The sequence below is a fragment of the Halichoerus grypus genome, chromosome 10 (genome assembly GCF_964656455.1).
Source record: "Halichoerus grypus chromosome 10, mHalGry1.hap1.1, whole genome shotgun sequence".
Taxonomy (NCBI): Eukaryota; Metazoa; Chordata; class Mammalia; order Carnivora; family Phocidae; genus Halichoerus; species Halichoerus grypus.
The window spans coordinates 70,174,018-70,195,620 of NC_135721.1; the positions used below are offsets into that span (position 1 = coordinate 70,174,018).

Consider the following 21,603-nt stretch of genomic DNA (forward strand, 5'->3'; position numbering starts at 1 on the left):
ATTGATTGCTCCCCAAATACGTAAGGCTTATTGTTTAGAAGCATTTTCAAATTCATGACCTAATTTATCAAAACAACCCTGGGAGGTGTATATCGTCATTTCTATTTCATAACTGAGATTACTTGGGTTTAGAGTCATTGCCTAAAGCTGCCCAACTGGTAAGAGACAGAACTAGATTTTTTTCTTTAACAGCTTTATTAAGATACAATTCACACACGTAAAATTCATCCTTTTAAAAAAATGACAGGGGCGCCTGGGTGGCTCAGTCGTTAAGCGTCTGCCTTCGGCTCAGGTCATGATCCCAGGATCCTGGGATCGAGCCCCGCATCGGGCTCCCTGCTCCGCGGGAAGCCTGCTTCTCCCTCTCCCACTCCCCCTGCTTGTGTTCCCTCTCTCACTGTGTCTCTCTCTGTCAAATAAATAAATAAAATCTTTAAAAAATAAATAAATAAATAAAAATTAAAAAATTAAAAAAATTAAAAAATGACAATTCAGTAGGGATTATTTAGTATATTCAGTGTTTAGTATATTCAGAGTTGTGCAGCCATCACATTTCCAGAATGTTCTTATCACCCCCAAAATAAACCCTGTACCTATTAGCAGTCACTCCTCATTCTCCCCACCACCACCCCCAAGTCCCTGACAACTACTGATCTACTTTTTTTTTGTTAATTTGCCTGGTCTGGACATTCAAAGTTCATCCACACCATAGCATATTTCAGTATTTCATTCCCTTTGGTGGCTGAATAATATTTCATTGTGAAGACAGCCCACATTTTGTTTATCCGTCATTTATAGGTCGATGGACATCTGGTTTATTTCTAATTTTTGGCTATTATGAATGATGTTTTTATATAAGTTTTTTGTGATCATTTTTCTCAGGTATAGACCTGAGTTTGGAAAGAACCAGAATTTGAGCACAGGTCACTTCATCCTGATCTAATAATACAGCATGAATTCTTGAGATGATTGTTATGACAGGAGAGACAATGAGCTGTATGGGCCACAGCACGGAGCTGGGAGTTGGGCACCCGGGATGCTGGGTGCTGGTCTGTCACCCACTAGCTGTGTGCAAAGCCCCTCCGGACATTCAGTGATGAGAGCAGAATCATCTCTGAGGTCATTTCCCACTCGAAAATACTTCTGTGGTGGCTGACATCCAATAGACATTTTTTTCAAAAGCAGAAATTATGTTACCACTGGGATTTTTGACCAAACCCTCAAACTAACAGAGAGTAAAACTCCATGATATGAAAACCCAAAACCTGCTGGAATAAAGCCCATGAGAACGGCATCTTTGTCTCCCTCCCGCAGGCCTGCTCGCTTCCCCTTGTGGATAACGGGGGCTCAGCCAGTGCAATCCTTCCAGCTTGGAAAAGAGCCAGGCTCTAGCGAGGGAGCAAGCCTGGGGCTCCACTGGGGACAGGGCACGCTCAGTGTTGTCATTTGCTAAATCCGCACATTCCTGAGGGCACCAAACACACAGCGGAGCAGCAGTCCAGGCCAACTGGTTCTCTCTGGAGGGCCTTTTACTGTCACTGCCCTTGGGCTGGAGCTGCCACAAAGCACTTTCCCTTCGAAGCGGGGCAGAGCCGTGTTTCAGTGGGACACCGCCCGGAGGCTCAGAGGCAGGAAATCAGCAGCAGGATTTCTTGACCCATCCTATCCTACCCTCTTCAGAAGGAATCCAGCCAAAATCACTCTTTATATGGGGTGAGAGATCATTGTAAATATTTATGTTAGCTGGCTTTATCAAAAAGAAAGAAAAAAAGAAGACTAAGAGAAGAAATCAGCCTGCTTTAGAGGGAATCTATTCTGACCTATACCAAACATTTTGCCTCATCTGTTTTCCACCCGCAGCTTCAAAATTTCGAACACTGATACTGGTTTCCTCAGAGTTTTTGCTTCTTATGGAAAAAAAAAGGGGGAGGGGCGCCTGGGTGGCTCAGATGTTAAGCGTCTGCCTTCGGCTCAGGTCATGATCCCAGGGTCCTGGGATCGAGCCCCGCATCGGGCTCCCTGCTCGGCGGGAAGCCTGCTTCTCCCTCCCCCACCCCCCCTGCTTGTGTTCCCTCTCTCGCTGTGGCTCTCTCTGTCAAATAAATAAATAAAAACCTTTTTTTAAAAAAAAGTAATTTCCATAAACTAGATAAAGAAATCAATTTCATGACTTTTTAAATGACCCTTGAACTTTAAAAAGCACACCTTGCAAAAAATCCCCTACCTTAAACGCAAAATCTATGCAGAGTGTACTCTTCCCCCCTATGCAGGACTCTCTCATTGGAGGCATTCAACACATGTAATGTGAGTTTAATACAACCAAACAGAATTCTGTATCATGCCCAAGAGGAGCCCAAACCTTTGTCCGTGTTTAAAAGGCAGGACTTGGGGGGCGCCTGGGTGGCTCAGTCGTTAAGCATCTGCCTTCAGCTCAGGTCATGATCCCAGGGTCCTGGGATCGAGCCCCGCATCGGGCTCCCTGCTCCACAGGAAGCCTGCTTCTCCCTCTCCCACTCCCCCTGCTTGTGTTCCCTCTCTCGCTGTCTCTCTTTCTGTCAAATAAATAAATAAAATCTTTTTAAAAAATAAAAAATAAAAAATAAAAGGCAGGACTTGGAATGAGGGGCTAAGACTCTGGCTCCTTGCGGTCAAGGGCAGGTGCGCTTCCCACTCTTCTCTTCTTGCTCCTCTTCTGTATCCCTCTTGCTGCCCTTCCTTAGCAATCCTTTTCACACTCATTTCATTTCTCTCTGACCTCTTCTGCCTCTTCCTTCCATATGGCCTCATCTTTCTATTTTAGTCTCAAAGCCCCCACCATCAGTTTTCCCAAAGTCAACAACTAGAATCGATTCCATCTAAGGCTTTCCCTCCCCTTCCTTCCCTCCTGACTCACCCCCTCCTTCAGCAGGGAAAGAAGACCATATCCTTTCCAGAACCTCGGACTGTCCAAAGCCCCCTGGGTCTCAGGGAGGGACGCGAAAGTCCAGAGTGGAGAGGTCAGGAATGTGTCCTGCCTCAGTCATCTGCAACTTCACCCCACCTCCTTCAAGGCACTGGAACCAAAACTATTCAAGCAGCAGCACCTACTTAGCCTCAAGATGGTTTCGGCACTGCAAATGCGGCAGGATCTCAATGTGTGTCTGTGCCTCCTCGAGGGCCCTAAGTCCTACCATTTACAGAGCCCTGTCACAAGCAACATCTCATTTAAATTCATCACAATCCAGAGTAGACCGCGGCACCCAGGCACCTTCTCCAAAGTCCAGGCTCCATTTAGTGCAGAGCTTGGAATCCAGGCACCACGTCCCCAGCTGCCTTCCCCCAAAGTAGAGGTGCCTCTGGCTGGATTCCGTGGCTCTTTCCTCAGCTGTGGATTGCATCCCACCCCACCTGCCCTAATCCTTCCAGAGGTCTGTTTTCAGTCAATCTGGATTACCCTGCTAACTCCTGGAAGACAATGCCAGACAAAACTCAGAGATGGGGCAAGACACAAAGACTGAATGAGGCGCAGGCAGAAAACAAAAATGTATCATGGTGGAAGCTGCTGGAAATCAATCTCTGGGTTTTGAAGGTTTCTAGAGGAGTGTCTGCTTCTCCTTAAACTCTTAGACATCCTTTTGAGCTGCCCATTTTCAAAGTAGCATCAGAGTACACTGAACTCAAGAACAAATTAAAAGTAAGCACACGTGCCTACTCACACTGGGAATAACGAGGATTCAGGTAGACAGTGGTTTTCAACCTTTCACCTTAACACATGTGACAGATGGCATTCAGGGGCTAGCACATTCTCTTGGAGGTATCCAGAGTTTAACAGCCCCCAAAATATTGAGGGAAACCCTGAAATAATTATCCCCACCTTTCTCACCGTTGGATCAGCAAAGGCAGGCCGCAGGCCACAGCAAACATGAGTAAGTCTGAATTTACACACAATCCTGGGACTCCACTTCTTTCTTTCACTGAAGAAATCATCCTGGAATTCTCATAAGAGTATCACGGAGATTATGAATTTATTCTAAATTGTTTTAAAAAGTTAATCTTTCAAAAATAGCAACACCTTGAATGTTATTAGAATTATTGCAAATTACTTGCAATAAGCCTTATGAAAAAGCAACACTAGTATGGAATAATTATCTCACCAAAAAGAACTGGGGGTGAAAATCATCAAGTTGTCGTAGGAAAAATACATATGTGTTTTGAGAGTCAGAGTGAAGCTCTTTCAGAGAGGGATTATGTCTCATTCGTTAGGGCATTTTTCACATTGTCTACAAGCGTCTGACATCACTAGGCAGTTCAACGCATTTTTGATTGAATAATTTTAAATACTCTTTTCAGTTTCCCATAAAGGAAATCTCTACACTGCCCTCCTCAGATCAAAGAACCACTGCATTTCAGAGTTAGACAGAAATTGGAGGTATTCTGCTCAATTAACCACACCAACAAACATTTATCAAATACTTGCTATGCACTCTTGGTATGCTAAGGGCTATGTGTGCATTTGATCCTCACAGTCCCATCAGGTAATAATATCATTTTGTAGAAGAGGAAAATAAGGCTCAGAGAGGTTAATCTACTTGCCTAAAGTCACCCAACCCAAAAGAGGCAGATCTGTCTGATCCCAAAGCCCATGCTCCATACCATCCACCACCCAAGAGGTCCCAAGAGATCCAATGACTTGCTGGTGTTGGTGTCTTAATTCTCATTTCCGAACACTTCCCACCACTCTACCTTCCACTAAGGAGAGTTCCTGGAGGCAGGAACTCTCTAAGCTGGAAAGATGCTGTTCTCACCTGAAAAGAGCCTATTTCTCCACAAAGCCCACCACACGTATCTGCCGCCTGGATATCAGGCTGTGGGAAAGACAAACTCTGAGACAGTTTTCCCCCTGATTGCTCAAGAACAACAACAGCTCAGTAGCAATTTGGGTCAATTCTGAGACTGGCTTTCATAGCTCAGCCTGTCCTGGTTCCTGTCCTTTCTCGACTGCATCAACCAGCCACCCCACCCCGAGCAATGAATGGTTTTTCAGCCTTGCTGCCCAACAAACACCCTCAGGTGCCACCCTCTCTTCTAGTACTAGGCCATCTTGGGATATACGGCTGAATTCCCCAAACTTCACGTAAAGCCCCGCATCGTCCTTCCACGCCACCCCACCCCGCTCTACTCTTGAGGGTCTATTCCTGCTGTTCTTTGCAGATTTCCTTCGCTTTTCTTCAGAAACCAGTCGAAGTGTAAATATGAAGCTCTACCTTTTCCTGCAGATGATCAAAATCAAATTAGATGCATTTGGTGGTCGAGTCAGCATTCCTGTTCGTCTGCAGCTGAAGACTGTCCCCACTTATGGAGAACAACAGCCTCTCAGATGGTCCCTGGGATCTGGCTTCTCTGGAGCGGCCAGATGCTGGGGGGAGGACGGACGTGGAAGGGGTGTTCAGTTCAGAAGAGTATCACAGGCACCTAGCAGTCCCCTCCTGCTATTAGCTCCACCCGACTGTCATTGTCAGGCTGACTCCTACTCAAGCCTCAGGAACACATCTGGACCCTCAGCAACGCCCCTGCTTTTGCAAAGGGCTGGATTTAGTCCTTTTATGCCTGTGCCTTTTTTGCTCCACACAACAATGCCGCATAATCTAGGGAAAGAATGTCTTCATGCCAGCATCTGTGTGGTTTCACTGGCTGTCCCCCAAGGAAGGAATTCTCTGACTCTCCCAGTACTGGACTCATCAACTGCACCTCTGGAACCAGACGGGGGCTGTGTTTGCAAAGCCTCCCTGTGGTTCTTGTGTGGTTGGAGGTCTGCAATCTAGTTACCCCCCTTGCCATTCTGGGATGTACGTCCCAGAAACAAAGCCAAAGTCAGGGACAGCCTGACTTTAAATGCGTCCGCGAACGTTTGCTACGCGAGGGTTTAAAATATCCTCCCTATAGAACTTTTCCCTTTAAAGGGGCAACCAAACCTTTGAAACCGAGAGGAATTCTAAGACAACACAAAACCCTACGTGCGGTGAAAACCCTTGCAGCGTGCACCCTCACCTTAGGTCACAGAAGTGCCCACTGTGTGGAGAGCCTGCGCTATTACCACAGATGTTCCGCAGCCCGTCCTACTTAATCACAAACATATGTGCTATTTAGTTCAGCTATGTGACAGGAAATACCATTTGTAAAATACTAAACCACAGCTCAACCTATCCGTGCCTTCAAATATTATCTGTGCTGATTCCAGCTCAGTGCCCCCACCCCGCACCTACCCTATGGATTTAACCTCCACTTTTCCAGGATGAATTTGGGTCCTGGCTATTTTGTTAACCTTCTTTTAAAAATCTGCTCATTTCCTAAATTTAGAGAGTAGTATAAACAGACACCAACCCAAATGGACTTGTCCCAGGAGATGGTCTTTACATGAACAAAGAAAAGCTTTGGGGCTGGGTGGGCCATGCTGATTTCAGAATGTTATTCTTCTCACCATGTCACGGTTATGGAGTCGGCAAACCATGTTCACGTCAGTGTCATAAATGCCATGGAAATCTGCTAAGCAGAGGTCTCTGAGCCTCAGTTTCTTCATCTGTAAAATGGTGATATTTGCCTCATATATAAATTGCCACATAATGGGTACTCACTTATCTACTCTATTTCTCTCCCTCCTTTGTTTTCCCTTGTCTCCCTATTCTGACCTTCCTTTCTCTAGTCAGGAAGAAAGTAAAATGCTCAGACTCTGCAGTTTGCTTTAGTATCAGGTCAACTTGCTACAAACCCTTTTCTAGAACTGGGTGTCCATTCTGTCTGGCCCATGACCATGCCTCTATCTACCCTGCTCTCCAGATTTGATCTGTTCCTATCTTAGTCCCTTGTGCCTGAATCCCTGCTCAGGGGTTCTCCCTGAAGACAGCATCACCCAAAGTAGAGAGAAGTTAACAGGCATGGGGAAAAAGACCCATGGTCAAATGTATTTGGCAAATTCTGGTTAAACAAGGGCTTACAGGTCTCTTCACAGCATTCCTTTCCAGAGCCTATAGGATGCTAACATTCTCATGGGCTCCAGGAGGGGGTCACAGGCAGCTCTCCTCAAAGATCCACATGGATGGTTTGCCTCAGAACATTCCAGAACATGCTCTTCTAAAATAAATGCCTGGGGCCGGGAAACACAGGTCCACCTTTATTTCTGAATACCTTGGCCTTTTCATTCTGTTGCCACCATCTCTGCTCTGACCATAAGGATTGGCTCTGAGCCCATAGCAGCTTCTCTGGCTTAGCAGAGTCTCTGCTTCACTTTCAGGACGAGCAGTTGCCACAGGTTCTTCCCCTGGGACACCAGCAGGCCTCACAGCAGGACATACTCCCTTTGCGTACCCAGACAGGAGACCAAAGAGCTTCTGGATAGGCCATGACTGGAGTGAACCCTTGCCTTTGACCTCTGCAAGCATGTGAGGGTTTTGTTCCCCAGGTCATCGTCTGGCATTGAGGATGGCATCTGGCAGCTTCCATCACTGACTGTCAGCACTACAGCCTCCCTCTCCCAGGTCCCCGCCTCTCCTGGCCAAGGCAGGGAGCACAGCAGGGGCCTCAGACCCTCCCATGGGAATCAAGCTCTGTAATGCTGCAGGATGCCCAGAGCACACTCAGCCTGGGGCCATGGAGCCACAGCCCCTATCTCCCCAACCCTACGAAGCCCCGTTCATCTTCCCTTCCCAGGGTTCTGGGACCCTCCTCAGTCTCCCACTACAGAGGGTCAGGGAGGGCACTGTGTGGGGCTATGGGGCTGGGCTCAGCCTCTCATCTGCCCCTTTACTGAGTGACACTAAACTCTTGGGCTATTCTCTTAGGAAAGAGTGAGCACCCAACACATTCCATAGCCAAGTCTTGTCCAAGGTGTGAAGGAAGGAAAACTACCTCAATCAGAGTCTTCCTGGTGCTGGACACAGGGCTGGGACTCATGGTCTCAACCAGCCATCTGCCTGGCCTAAACGTCTGCGCTCTGTCCTGAGGACCTGCAAGTGGCACGATGGGGACCTCCTGAGCCAGTTAAGAGGAGCTCCTCCTTCATGGGATCCTGTCCTTTAGTCACAGCAAAGGTTCAACCCACAAAGGCAGAAGAGCACAGAGGTCTAGCGCATAGGCTCTCGTGCCCAAGTCACTGGCCTCTCAGATCGCTTCCTCTGCTTATTAGCCCTGAGGCATGTTACTTAACATCCTCAATGTCTTCATCTATAAAGTGAAAATGAGTAACACCTACTTCCTAAGGTCCGAATAAGCTAATGCTAAATTAGTAAGTAAAATGCTACTTCATAGGCACTCAAAAAATGGTGGCCCAGTGCTTACAAGTGGGGGTTCTTGAGTCAGCACTGACCGTCGCTAGCAGCCCCCAGGCGAGCAGCAGGCCGTGCCAGGACTGCAGAGGACACCAGCGAGGGCCCGGGCTTCCTGTCTAGCCCGGGATGGTCTCCCATTCTCCCACAAGGGAAAACCAAGGTGCTGAACCGAGCTGTGAGATAAAAAGCACTGCATAAGCAAGTCGGCACCGCACCTGGAGATGTCGCAAATAATCAGGGAAAAGACTGCTCAAAAATGACGCAGTCCTTCTCTACATGGGGCTGACCACTGTAAGGTGAAAACCTGGGACCACGCTTGTCACCCACACCCAAGACTCCGCACGGCTCTGTCCCGGTGGGTCCCCACGGGCATGACTTAACTCCCCAGGAGACACTTGGTGGTGTTTGCAGACACGCTCAGTTGTCGCACCTGGGGGTAGGGGGTACTCCTGGCACCTAGTGGGTAGGGGGCAGGGATGCTGCTAAACATCTTACCATGCACAGCAGAGCCCCCACAGTGAAAAATTATCTGGCCCCAAATATCAATAGCACCAAGGTTGAGAAACCCTGCTCTTTGTTGAGAAGGTCAGGGAGCTGAGTATGCCACGTAAGGCGTCCCGCCCTTCTGCGTGTGTCTACTTTGTAGACAATGAATTGGAAGCTTAAGCTGGGCAATGTCCCTGAGGGGGCACAACCAGAAAAAGGTGCTATCAGAATCGAACCCTGTTTGGGTCCCAAATCTCATGCTCTTTCCACTACACCACACAGACTACCAGGGCAGGAATCACAACAGGAGAGCAGTCTTCTTGACAGGACTTGGACACCAACATGATCTAGAAAACACGGGAAAAGGGGGGGTCTGGCATTTAGAAACGTGGAGCCACAGGAGAAGGAGGAAAAAATCAGGTCTGAGGTGCATCCGAGTGGAAATATTGAGCAAGGAGCTAGAAACACAAGACAGTACGTGGAGAGAAAACCAGGGGCTACACATGAAGAGTTGGGCGTCTTCCTAGGCTAGGTGAGAGCAGAAGGCAGGAGAGAACAGGAGATGCCATATGGCATCCGAAGCTGAGAACTGGGCACTTTCTAGGAGGCGGAAAAGAACAGGAGAAAGTGAGACCCATCCAAGAGGCCAAGGTAAAACCAGAAGGTACAAGGACCCGCAAGGCAGGAAAGAATGTCCTCCTGGGGCCTTGAAGAGAGCAGAGGGCAGGGACAGCTGAGATGACAGGCCACTGGGTTTAGTGACCAGGTCGGCGGTGACAGGGTAGGAGCAATTTTAGCAGTGGGTGGGGGTGAGGCCAGGCTGCCTGTGTGGAAGCAAAGGGAACACAGATGCTCAGGCCCATAGGCTAGGGCTGGGCTCAGCTGTCTGTGTCTTGGCCACCTCAACCCCCAGCCCCCAGTTCCTGGGTTTTTGCAGCTCTGGGCCGGCATTGTCTCCCAGGGGGACTGGTTCCTGGCAGCCCTAGTAACAGCCCCCCTCTTTGAACCCTATCTGCATTGTGGTCTCAGGAGCACTAAGGGGCCCCAGGACTTCCCACTCTCCAAAAAATCCAGCCCGCCTCCGGCCAGGGGAAGGAGGCAGACAAGCGAGCCTTCGTGCAGGCGAGGGCCGGCAAACAAGGCCTGCTTTCAGGGCTGCCTTCTGGTATTTATATTCCCGAGGACCCTCCAGTGGGAAGAGCAAGGCGCTCAAGAGTCAGAAATGAGAAAGGGCATTATCTCCTCAGGGGCCCCCAGGGCTGGGAGGGGATGGGGGTGCAGGGCGCTGTGGTGACTGGAGGGTGGCTCCCGGATTTTGATTCTGCATTCTCAGAGGGAACCATGAAAAAGATGTGGAATAAAGTAGGCTGAAGGGGCCCTGGGCTCAGATCACACATCTTAAACATGCAAATCTCCTCCTTCCCCTCTTCTCTGCAGGCCCAGGGGCCCTCCTGAAGGTAAGCAGAAAGCCCTGGAAGTTTAAAGAACTCTAAAGAGGCTCTCTCTCTGACTTAAATATTTAAGCGGGGGGAGGGGAGGGGGATCAACAGCAACCAGCTATGAAAACTGGGCAAGTAATTTATCTTAATTACCATGTAATTACTTCTAGTGTTTTCAGAAGAAGCGGTAGCTAAATGGCCCAGGAAGGATATTTAATGCTTTAGAATATGATTCCCTCCCACACCAGGCCACTCCAGATTGGAAGGGCCTGACAAGTTAAGGGCCATCACCTGCTGGGAGAGACCCAGGACCCTGATCCTTGGCTGCCGGGCTCTGGTACAAATTTGTGGGCCCTAGCCCCCTGCGCATTCACTCAGCAAGTAGTTACAGTGTCTTCTAAGGGCTAGGTCCTGGGTGAAACACCAGGCAGACAACAGAAACCAGTAAGACCTGATTCGAGTGGTGGGGAAAGAAGGGTTTGGAAGTTAGAGAGATGGTGTGTGACTCTCAGCCCGGCCACTGACCAGCTGTATGACGAGGGCAGGTGATATGAATTCCCTGAGCTTCGGTTTCTTCGGGTGTAAATAAAAGGTAATGATAGTTAACTTTTAGTGTTCGTTATGGCCGATGTGTGCCCTCCCCCAAATTCAGCCCTAACCCCCATACTTCAGAATGTGACTGTCGTTAGAAGGAGGGACTCGTGCAAATGAGGCTGTTAGGGTCGGCCCTGAGCCAGCCTGGCCACTGTCCTTGCAAGAAGTCAGGACACAGAGTGACACCAGAGAAAAGGCCACGTAAGGACAAGGCCAAGGAGAGAAGCCTCAGAAGCAACCAAACCTGCCAACACCTTGTCTTGGATTTCCAGCCTCCAGACCTGCGAGAAACACACTTCTGTTGCTTAAGCCCCAGAGGCCGTGGTTTCCTGTCATGGCAGCCAGAGCAAACTGAGCCAGGCCTCTTGTGACACTAAATAAAGTCACACCTGTAGGATGGCAGGTGCATGAAGAGAGGCCGCTATCACTAGATTCCTGCTCCTAAGGTGCTTAGAACCTGGTGGGAAAGACCAGAGGAAACAACAAATGAAAGACAAAATGTGCTCACCCCCCTGAGCTAGAGTGCACTGGGGCTTTGGGAGAGTACGCCCTTGGCTCCCTGGGGAGGGGACATCTGCTAGGGCAGAGACACGGGGCAGCAGATGAGGCATCCGGGACCATCCCCGCTGCCCAGGTTTCCGTGCATTCGAGTCACACGCCAGTTAACACCAGCTAAGGGAGAGCCTCCCACCCGGCCTCATGCACCCCACTGAGCAGACACAAAACCCAGTTAGGCACAGGCAGATCGTTGCTATGGCAGGTGTCCCCTCCGGCTGCCCAAACTGGACCATAAGCCAGAGAAGGACGTCAGAGGTGATCTGGGCATGTGCAAGCCTCAGACCAAATGCATTTTGGTTTATCCATGGCCTGTCCTGGGCTGTTGCTGACCATCAAGCTCACCTGGAAAAGTCCACATCACTGCGAATACACAGGCAGGAACCACTGACTTACAGAAAACCAAAGCACATTTGCTCAATCCTCCCCGCTCCCGGGAATTCCACAAATGTACATGTGTATACATATGTAACAACCCAAGCAGTTCTTTTTTTTTTTTTAAGATTTTATTTATTTATTTGAGAAAGAGAGAGCACGACCAAGGGGGAGGGGCAAAGGCAGAGGGAGAAGCAGACTCCCCATGGAGCAGGGAGCCCGACACCGGGCTCGATCCCAGGACCCTGGGATCATGACCTGAGACAAAGGCAGACACTTAACTGACTGAGCCACCCAGGCACCCTGGAGCAATTCTAAGATTTTAAAAATCACTTATGAAAGTCCTATTTATAAAACAAGTACAGAAGATCAACATTTACTTGGGCTCTTAGTCTCAAATGCAGACATCACACACAAAAATAATATTTGTGTCTCTCGGTCTGCAGGGAATGTGTGCAAAATATTTGTGAACTTCACTGCATTTCAAAGGCCACTAAATGCTTTAACAAAGAATTTTGCACTTACAGCAAAGTCTAATTAGAAACATGTAAGTAGGTGTGAATGAATAGATTTGTCCACTGATATTCTCAACGATGGGCATTGAATTATATTTAAACTTACAGATCATGGGGTGCCTAGCTGGCTCAGTGAGAAGAGCATGAGACTCCTGATCTCAGGGTCATGAGTTCAAGCCCTATGTTGGGTACAGACATTACTTAATAAATAAATAAACTTAAAAAAAAAAAACTTACTATCTCTACATATCAGCCTGGGTGCTTGAGCCTGTAGCAGAATGGCCTCCTTCATCTCGACTGAGTCTCCATTAAAATGAGTAACTCCCAGGATCCTCACAGAGCACCCAAGTGCCTCTGCATATCGCTGCCCACTGAGGCTCCTGACAGGTCCAGCCCAGCACAAGGGGCACACCCAGCTCCAAGATGCGGGCAGGCCTCCACTGGACACTCCCAGGGCCTCTCTCGCCATACCTGTCTCTCCACCAGCCCCTCCTACTACTGCTCGCAGCAAGAAACGTCCCGCTGGGCGAGGTCCCTACAGCTGTTTGCCCAGCCTGGAAGCCGGGAGGTTTCGTGCCTGTTCCGCTTCATTCCGGCTCCTTAAGTTAGAACAAGTCATTGCTAGCAAGTGGTTTCCAAAAGTCCTAATCAGTTACGAAGATTCAAACTCTAACAATCTATGAAGATGAATTCTCCTACAAAAGAGGTCTACAGAGAAGTATGTGCCTCCCTGGAGACCCCTTCCTGTCCAAACTCTTTAGGACTCCTGCAACCATGCTTCCGGATAGAAGTTTTCCAAAGATGGCCACAGCAATACCTCCCATCTCATGCTCTTCTGGAATGCCATGGAGCAGGGAAGCTCCATTCCCCCTTCCCCGGGGTGGGCCTGTCACTGCTCAGACCGATACAGTGTGGTAGAAGGAACACTGTGACAATCCTAGCCATAGACCCGACCAAGAGGCTGCCTTTCCTGCTTTGTGGGAGCCCTGAGCCACCGCATACGAAGCCCATGCTAGGTGGGGGAGCCACACTGGGATGCCATCTTGGACATCCTGCCACTGGAGCTTTCAGTGATTCCAGCCTCAGTTGCCATCTGACTACAACCATATGAGAAACTCGAAGCAAGAACCACCCCGCTGAGCCCAGTCAACCCAAAGAACCAGAAGAGATAATATGAAATTGTGATTCTAAGCCTCTACACTTTTTTGTGTGGTAAAATGTACATTCTCATAAAAGCTACCCTTTTAACTGCTTTAAAGAGTGCAGTTCTGTGGTATTAAGTACAATCAACCACATGGTTGTGCAACCATCATGACCATCCATCTCCAGAACTTTCCATCTTTCCAGATTAAGACTCTGAACTGTGCAAGCCCCACCCCAGCCCCTGGCAGCCACCATTCTCCTTTCTGTCTCTGTGAATCTGACTACTCTAAGGACCTCATATAAGGGGAATCCTACAATATCTGTCCTGTTTGTGAGTGGTTTATGTCACATCACATAATGTCTTCAAGGTTCATCCATGTTGAAATATATGCCAGGATTTCCTTCCTCTTTAAGGCTGAAAAACACTCCACTGTACATGCATACCCCAGTCTGTGTATCCATTCATCCGTCAATGGGTGGACAGCAATACGTACGTGGGGCAGTGGGCAATGCCGCCACGGCTCGGCAGAGCAAGGCCCGAAAGGCAGACTTCGAGAGCTGGGAAGTCCGGCACAAACACACAGCACCAGGGCACTAACCTCCAGAGTGGGTGACCAGCCAGGAATCCAGGCTGGAGTTCCCAGTAGCACTCATCACAGCAGGCTGGGTGTCTCCTGGGGTCTCCCTTCTAGGCTGGGCGCGACCCCCGGACAGAGGCTGGCAGGATCTTACTCATGCCGGGGTGCCCTGCCCTGGCACAGGCTGATAGGCGAATGAGTGAAAAATGTCCCTGACGCTGAAGCCAGGTTCTGGGCCATGTCCGAGGTTCTTACGGGCTCCCTGTAGGGAAAGAACTGGGCCAGGGAAAGTGCAGGAAGGCTGCTTCTGGCTGGAAAGAGAAGGGGGAGGTAGCAGCAGCGGGACAATCTGACAGGGAAAAATCCACAGCCAGGCCCAGGCTTTCGGGGAAGCGCAGGATCTGCATGGAAGCCCCACCCGGACCCAGCCGCCGCTGAGCGGACTTCCACGTGGGGGAGGGAGGGCCTTTGGGAAGGGCGTGCTGGGTACCAGGCTGAGCCAATAGGACGAGCTATCTCAGGGATCAGCCCGGCTCAGCTTGTCGGGCTCAGTTCCCAGGGCTTAGGGCAGTAGAGCCTCGTGTGCCCGTTAGGGGGGCAGCTGGGGTTGGAGGGGCTCAGGCCTGCGCCCTAACGGGCTGTGGGGGACTGAGGGGGGAGCTGAGTTACAGATTTGAGCCCTGGGGGCTTTAGGATAGCGACCTTCCTTCACTACAGGAGAAGCCAGGCTGGCTGAACCATGACCTCGCCCTCTCACCCTTAATCACTCTGCCAAGGAAACCCAATGCTCTCTTCCTGCTGGACTGCTCCGCTGGGGCACAGGTCAGGGTGCCGCAGAGCACAGACATTAATTCCAAATCTGAGAGGACTTGTTTCTGCTTGACTTAAAGAGTGAATAACCACCATACCAATGCCCACCTGGGATTGAAACAAAAAGGGCTCACATTATGGTTCGACTCTGCATTTAGCTTTACCAGCCTTTAAAGATAAAGCAAAACCCCGAGTATTAATTACAAAAGTGTTTGTCTCTATTTCTCTTCAAAGCCTACAACCTTGAAGGTTTGAAACTGCTTACCATGGGGAAAGCAGTTATAAGCACCAATAAAAGAGTTCAAGAAACATGGATTTTGAACCTGGCTCAGCTTCTAAGTAATTGCGGGGCTTTAAGCAAACTAATTACCCTCTTTGGGTCTCAGTTTCATAATGATAAATGAAGGAAAATACTTTGTGCTCCCATGGTTTCATTATGTGCTTAACAAGAGTAACTATATGTGAGATGATATAGATACAAATATAGATATAGACAGACAGATATAGACACATATATAGGAAGTCCTCGTAAGAAAAACTAAACTATAAATAGGTTAGACATTTTCTTATGTTCAGTAGGTGCTTGCTGGTACCTGCTGAATAAATGGCCAAATACCCCCAAGATTACAACAAGGCTCACATCTGGTGACAGCAGTACCTCTCCACATGGCAGAATCCCCACTGGTGTATCCACCAGATCTTAGAAGGCAATCTGCTCTCTGCAGCCCACCTCACCCAAATCTTAACAACCAACTCTCCCAGCCTGCACGCTTCCTTCCCATCGGGCCTTATATTCCAGTCTACTGGAGCCAGCCTGATTTCCAGGATCAGAGTCTGCCCCACTGCCCCTACCCCAGCCCCGTGGCCCAGCTCCCACATCCAATCATGGCCTGAGGCTCCCTCTTGGGCCAAATGCCAAGCCCAGAACACTAGGCCTGCACCTTAGGTCTCCACTGCCTTTGATACCAGAGGGAAACAACTCATTCCCTTTTCCTGGTTTTCATGGAACATGGCCACAGGGAAAATTTGTGGACGAGAAGCCAGTGTCTGCCCAGGGCCTCCTCCCCCAACCTCAGGCCTGGACTCCACCCAAGACCCTCCCCTGCAAAATGAGGCTCACATGAGCTCTTCCACCTCAAAGGGCTTTGGGGAGCATCATAAAAGGTGAAGGACTCAGGAGCTTCTTTGAAAAATATGAAGCACTCTGTAAATTCTTTTGCTCTTTTTACTCTTGTTCGTTTATTTCAGTGTGGTCTCCAGAGTCTCTAGAGGCCTGGGATTGTTCCCCGGGTAAACTCTTTTGGTACAATGACCACACACAGAGCAAAGTTTAATGCTCTTTGGGACTCTAGTGCCATGAGCAAATGCAGCATGAGCTCCGGGGAGGGGCGGGGGGCCTGGGCCGGAAGTTAGGAAACCAGGCTCCCGCCTCTCTGGCCCTGCCAGGAAATTAAGCGCATCGCTTAACCTCGCTGGGCATTTTTCTTCATATGCACAATGGAACTGACAAGCCATCCACATTCCTATTCACCAGGATGCCAAGAAGGCAAAGAATTTGAAAAGAAAAACACTACACAAGTTGGAATGTTGTAGTATTCAGCAGGCACGGGGAGCTGAGAGAGGAGAGATGCAAAAGACACGTGAAGGGGAACCAGGAACAAATAAGAGAGCTGCATTTGGGGTGAAATGGGAGGCACTTGAGAAGGCCCCGATGGAATGCCATGGAAGTTCCCAGTACAGAAAGTATCCCCCAAGCCTGAGAGTCCATATCTGGATGAGAAGATCTGCCACAGAGACACATGAAGTTCAAGGCCAGCAGAGTAAAGTGGATGGAAGGAAATGAAGTCCATCTACCACCTGCGGTGGTATGAGACCTACCAGAAGCCGAGGCTCACTGCTGTTTGCTTTCACAGCTCAGCTCAGAGTGAGGAGAGAGATGAGGAATTAATAGGCCCACTACCCTCAAAAATTTGTAATGTCCCGAGAGAGACGCCGGCCAGGCCACAGTCTGGCACACGACGTCCAATCCAGAGTGCTCTGCTTTAAGGGGGACATTCAAAGACTGTAGAGTTCCCAAAGGCTGGTCACCAGGACAGTGGGGTGTGCTGAGACCACGTCCCAGAAAGATGGACTATGAAATCTGAAAGTGTGTCCCCAAACAAGATTTGGGGAGGACACGAGAAGCTAAGGCTCTCTCAGAATCAGAAAAATACTTTGAACATCATCTGGTCCAACCTTCACAAGTGAGGAATCTCTAATACAACATCTCTGCTGAGGAATCATTCAGCTGCTCCGTGAACTCTTTCAGTAATGGAGACCACATCACTTTATAAGTGAGTTCATTTCATTATCATTTGGACAGGATTAAACTCTTCTCCCTCCTATTAACCCCAAATTAACCTCCTCCTGGCTTCCATCTCTGCTCTGTGGGGACACTGGCTTTTCACCTACCCATCCTCAGCCAACTGGAGACAGCTGGTCCTGATGACCTGCAAGTCTTCCCACAGACTTGCCCAGGAGGGGGACGCATTTTCAACACACCCCTGAAAGCATATTCTCAAGCCCCCTTCAAGGCTTTGTTCCTGGTAATCTCTGGCCAGCTGTGACCTCAGACTGCTGCCCCTGCCTTGCTCAGAGCATCTCATCCTGGCCGTGACCCCCTAGCTGTGTTTGCTTTCCAACTAAGTCTTGGCCTCCTCCTACCTCTTTAGGCAAACTCTGGTCCAAGAGGGTCCCAGCTCTGTGGCTCTGCCCACTGCTAAGGGCTTATCATAAACATACTCCACAATGAGACCAAAAAATGAGAGTCCCAAATTCATGCCACTTCATAGAAAGCAGCTAGTTGTTTGACTTTAGGCCCGCTAAAGACTGAATCTAGAATGTTCGATAGGCATTAAATATATGTTCTAACACCTCATTTGACAGATGAGGAAACAGAGGGCCAAAGGGGTAAAAGGATTCACTCAAGGAACACAGCCATGAAGAGAAACTCTAATCTTTGATTGTTCAGTCCCACATTCCTTCCACTGCAGTCAAGAGGAAGCGAAGTTATCTTGTGGCTCTCTTCTCAGTACATTTTGGGGTAAATTTTCCACAGTTTGTGTGTATGTGCACTCATTCTTTCTTTGACTCAACAGACATTCACTAAACACCTACTATGTGCTTTGCAAATGTTCTCAGTGAGATTTGGAGTAAGCTTCCCATAGGGACCGCATCTCGATGTGTGTATGGATTAATTAATTCTTTCATGCATGCACACATTCACTCACCGGTGATAGCTGAGCATCCTTAACGTCATGCTCCACGCTGGTACAAGTGAAAACAGTCACAGTCCCTTACTGCAGCACATTCTCTGTCTAGCACAGACAATTCCCACGTTTTGTTAATGCAGGGTACCACGGGGACCCACGGCCAGATGCTTGGTTAAGATTGGGGAGAGTGATGGTAGTAAGTCCACGTAGTGGTATGCGTATGTCCACGTGGTGAGGGAATGAAACCGCCTGTCCTGGTGGTTTGAAAAGGCCTCGGGAAGAGCAGGCTTGTAAGCTGAATCCTGAAGGCTGATATCAATTGATCAGGCAGAGCAGACCGGAGAGAGGTGAGTGTGTGCACAAAGACAGGGCAGCAGAAGAGAGCCTGATTCTGCAGGTGGACAGCCCGGCTGGAGGCAGGACTTACGTGGGCACTGCCTGGAAAGAGGCCGATAGGTGAGAAAGCTACGGAAGCCCTGCTGTATCATGCCAACAGAGCTGATTTTATCCTAAAGGCAATGGGATTTGGTGAAAGACTTTAGAGAAGGGAAACAGGATTAGATCAGAATTTTGGAAAGAAAGCTCTGACCGTGGAGGACAGACTGCAAGGTGGGGAGGTCGGAGACAGGGAACCAGATAGGAGCGATAGTGGGAATGCAGGAAAGAAACCAGGGTTGAACGTGAGGGCTCCTGCCTGCACACACGTGGTTTTAAAGTCTGAAATACGAGAGGAGAGAAGACAAGAGATTGCCTTTCATGTACATCTCTCATGGCACAGGGGCTGGTTGCCCAAAGCTTTGCAGAACGACATCATCACCACCACCATCCACCGTGGCCACAGAAAAGCGATGTGAGCTGTAGCTCTGTGACCAGTTGTGAGGTGCAGGAGCCTCAAACAGAGCAGCTGCTCAGTAAGTGGTGGTTGCATGCATGACCAACATCCATCAGGTCCCGGGATCTAGTCCCGCATCGGGCTCCCTGCTTGGTGGAGAACCTGCTTCTCCCTCTCCCTCTGCAGCTCCCCTCTTTCAGATAAATAAAATCTTAAAACACACACACACACACAAAAACCCAAAAACCAGTTCTTCACAAGAACAGAAGGTAAAGAGCTCAGCCAACTTGGAAGCCCATAAAAGAGCTGGCACCTGTCTCAGGCGGTGAGCTTCTATGGGTCTCCTGTCTCTGGAGGCAGAGAGCAGTGAGGTCGCCCCGGCCGCACTCTCTCCTGAGACTCGGGGAAGGCGCCCCCTCTGGCCAGACGGGCAACACGCGGGCCACCATCGGTGCGGCGGACAGCAGGGTGCCCGCCCCGCGGCGGGCTGAAGCCCACGTGTGCCTGCGGATGGGCACGTGTGAGCAGTTAGGCAGAACATCTGGCAGGAGAGGGGAATGAATGTGTGGGTGGGAAGCAGGCAGATGGTGACAAGCAGGGGGCTGTTTAAACCCGGGTAAACCCCATCACGAGTGCCACAGAGCCACTGCCGCTGGGAGTTTAGAGTCAAATAAGAATGATAAAGAGGATGAGACCGGAAGCCTAAAATAAGTTCTTTCCTCATGGGAGAAAAACGCCTATCTAGGCAAGTCCGAGCCTTCTTGGAATTGAAGGATTCTGACATTATCGCCCAGTTCCCGGGACCGCCTGATCACTTTTTTTTTTCCCTCAAGATAATTTTCTGGGGGCGCCTGGGTGGCTCAGTCGGTTGGGTGGCTGCCTTCGGCTGAGGTAATGATCCCAGGGTTCTGGGATCGAGCCCCGCATCGGGGTCCCTGCTCAGCAGAGAGCCTGCTTCTCCCTTTCCCTCTGCTGCTGCTCTGCCTACTGTGCTGTCAAATAAATAAATCTTTAAAAAAAAAATTTTTTTTTCTGAAAATCAAGAGCACCTGGGAAGTAGCCACTGTGCTACTTACAATGACCCAGACCAGGCACCCTCCACTGAAGCCCCGCCCATCCGGCAGCCACCAGGGGAATGTTCACGAAATTTACAAGGTTCTGCTTCAAGCCACAAACAAGCAACAGGCCTGGAGCTGCCCCAGGGGAGGGTCTCAGTTGTAAAGATGTGAGACTGAAACATTTCTCTCTGGGGTATTAACGCGAAACTGAGGCCAACCAAAGCAAGGTTTGTAGCCTGTTACCTCTTCTAGCGCCTCCACATTTCTGAGTATGAGTTACCTGAGCTAGGGAAAAACACTCTCTAAGGGATACACAGAGGCCAGTGTGACAGTCCTGAGTTCCTGGGCTACGGATGTTTTAAATTAGATGCTCAGTGTTGCTTCCATGAAACTCTTGGTTTAGCTCTGCTATGGAAAAGTTATTTTTGTGTTCCAGATATTTATATGGAGGCACATCCCCGTAATTCCAATTATGTTTTGTTTCCCTGATGTTCTTTTCCTGTACTTAAGAACAGTCATGGGTGCCTGGGTGGCTCAGTCGTTAAGCGTCTGCCTTCGGCTCAGGTCATGATCCCGGAGTCCTGGGATGGAGCCCCACATTGGGCTCCCTGCTCGGCGGGAAGCCTGCTTCTCCCTCTCCCACTCCCCCTGCTTGTGCTCCTGCTCTCGCTGTCTCTGTCTCTGTCAAATAAATAAATAAAATCTTTAAAAAAAAAAAAAAGAACAGTCATTGCTTATCATTATTATGCCTGATAAGACACTTGCAGAAAAGCTCTGGGCCAAGTACAGATTCCATAGGGCCCAGATAAATGACATTGTAAAATGGCAGATTTTAGGTCTTGTGAAACGCTCAAGGGATACCTTCCATTCTTCTGCCCACTATGGCTGCCTCTTCTTTGTCAATTCCCCAACCCTAACAACCTTTCAATTGCTCAGGAACTTTATGATCCCTCCTGTGAATACCTAGTCCCAGAAGTTGTTTTGTTATTCACTTCTTACAGACTCTCTCTGGGGTCTTTGTATTGAAGTGTTTTCTTCAATAAGGAAATAAAGAGTTTTTATCTTCAGAAGGACAGGAACACCAAGTAATAAAGCAAAGAGAGAGACTTGTGGTTAAGAGGGACATGGTTCATAAGGAATAACATGGTTATTCAATAGTAAGGTCCATCAGCAGACTGGGAGGGCAACTAAGAGCTGTTGATACAGAAGCAAAATCAAAATGGTAATTCAAAGTATTAAGGAAATTTATCCAAGAGAAATCTACATTGATTACCAAGAAAACATAAGTTATTAGGAGGTATACCCATGGCCTCTCCCCAGAAGTCTTTCTGATTAGTCTGAAGCACAATCCTGATTCGAAAGAAACGGAGCAGGAGAGGGGAGATGACAGGAGACCACCATCTGTGAGCCTCAACAAATGTCAAGCACTTGGTTCCTATCATTTCCTATTATCTCACTTAATTTTCAGAACAACTTTTTAAGGCAGGTCCTGTTACCACTGTTTTATAGAGAAGGAAACTTAGCCTCAGAGATGTTAAGTAACTTGCCTAAGGCCACTGCCATGGTCTTAAAGTTTGTGTCCCCTCCCAAAATTCAAATGTTGAAATCCTGACACCCAAGGTGATGGGATTAGGAGATGGGGCCTTTGGGAGGTAATTGGGTCATGA

General features: G+C 49.0%; 1 protein-coding gene across 5 annotated transcripts in view; it reads right to left on the reverse strand.

The window, feature by feature from the left end:
* Positions 1-21,603, reverse strand: part of STON1 (stonin 1) — a 48,423-nt gene that overhangs the window by 19,696 nt on the left and 7,124 nt on the right. Inside the window, exons 1-2 of one of the 5 annotated variants that reach the window (XM_036069218.2) lie at positions 14,007-14,070; positions 5,244-5,395 (exon numbers count right to left, since the gene is read on the reverse strand). The exons of 1 other annotated variant lie outside the window; for it this stretch is intronic. Coding sequence is in view for 2 of the 4 variants with exons in the window: in XM_036069215.2 (XP_035925108.1) it covers positions 14,007-14,061 (55 nt within the window). In the remaining 2 variants the exon portion in view is untranslated. Of the gene's footprint in view, positions 1-5,243; positions 5,396-14,006; positions 14,631-21,603 lie in introns of those variants that run through there. 3 more of the 5 variants (XM_036069215.2, XM_036069217.2, XM_036069214.2) reach the window with 3 other exon arrangements.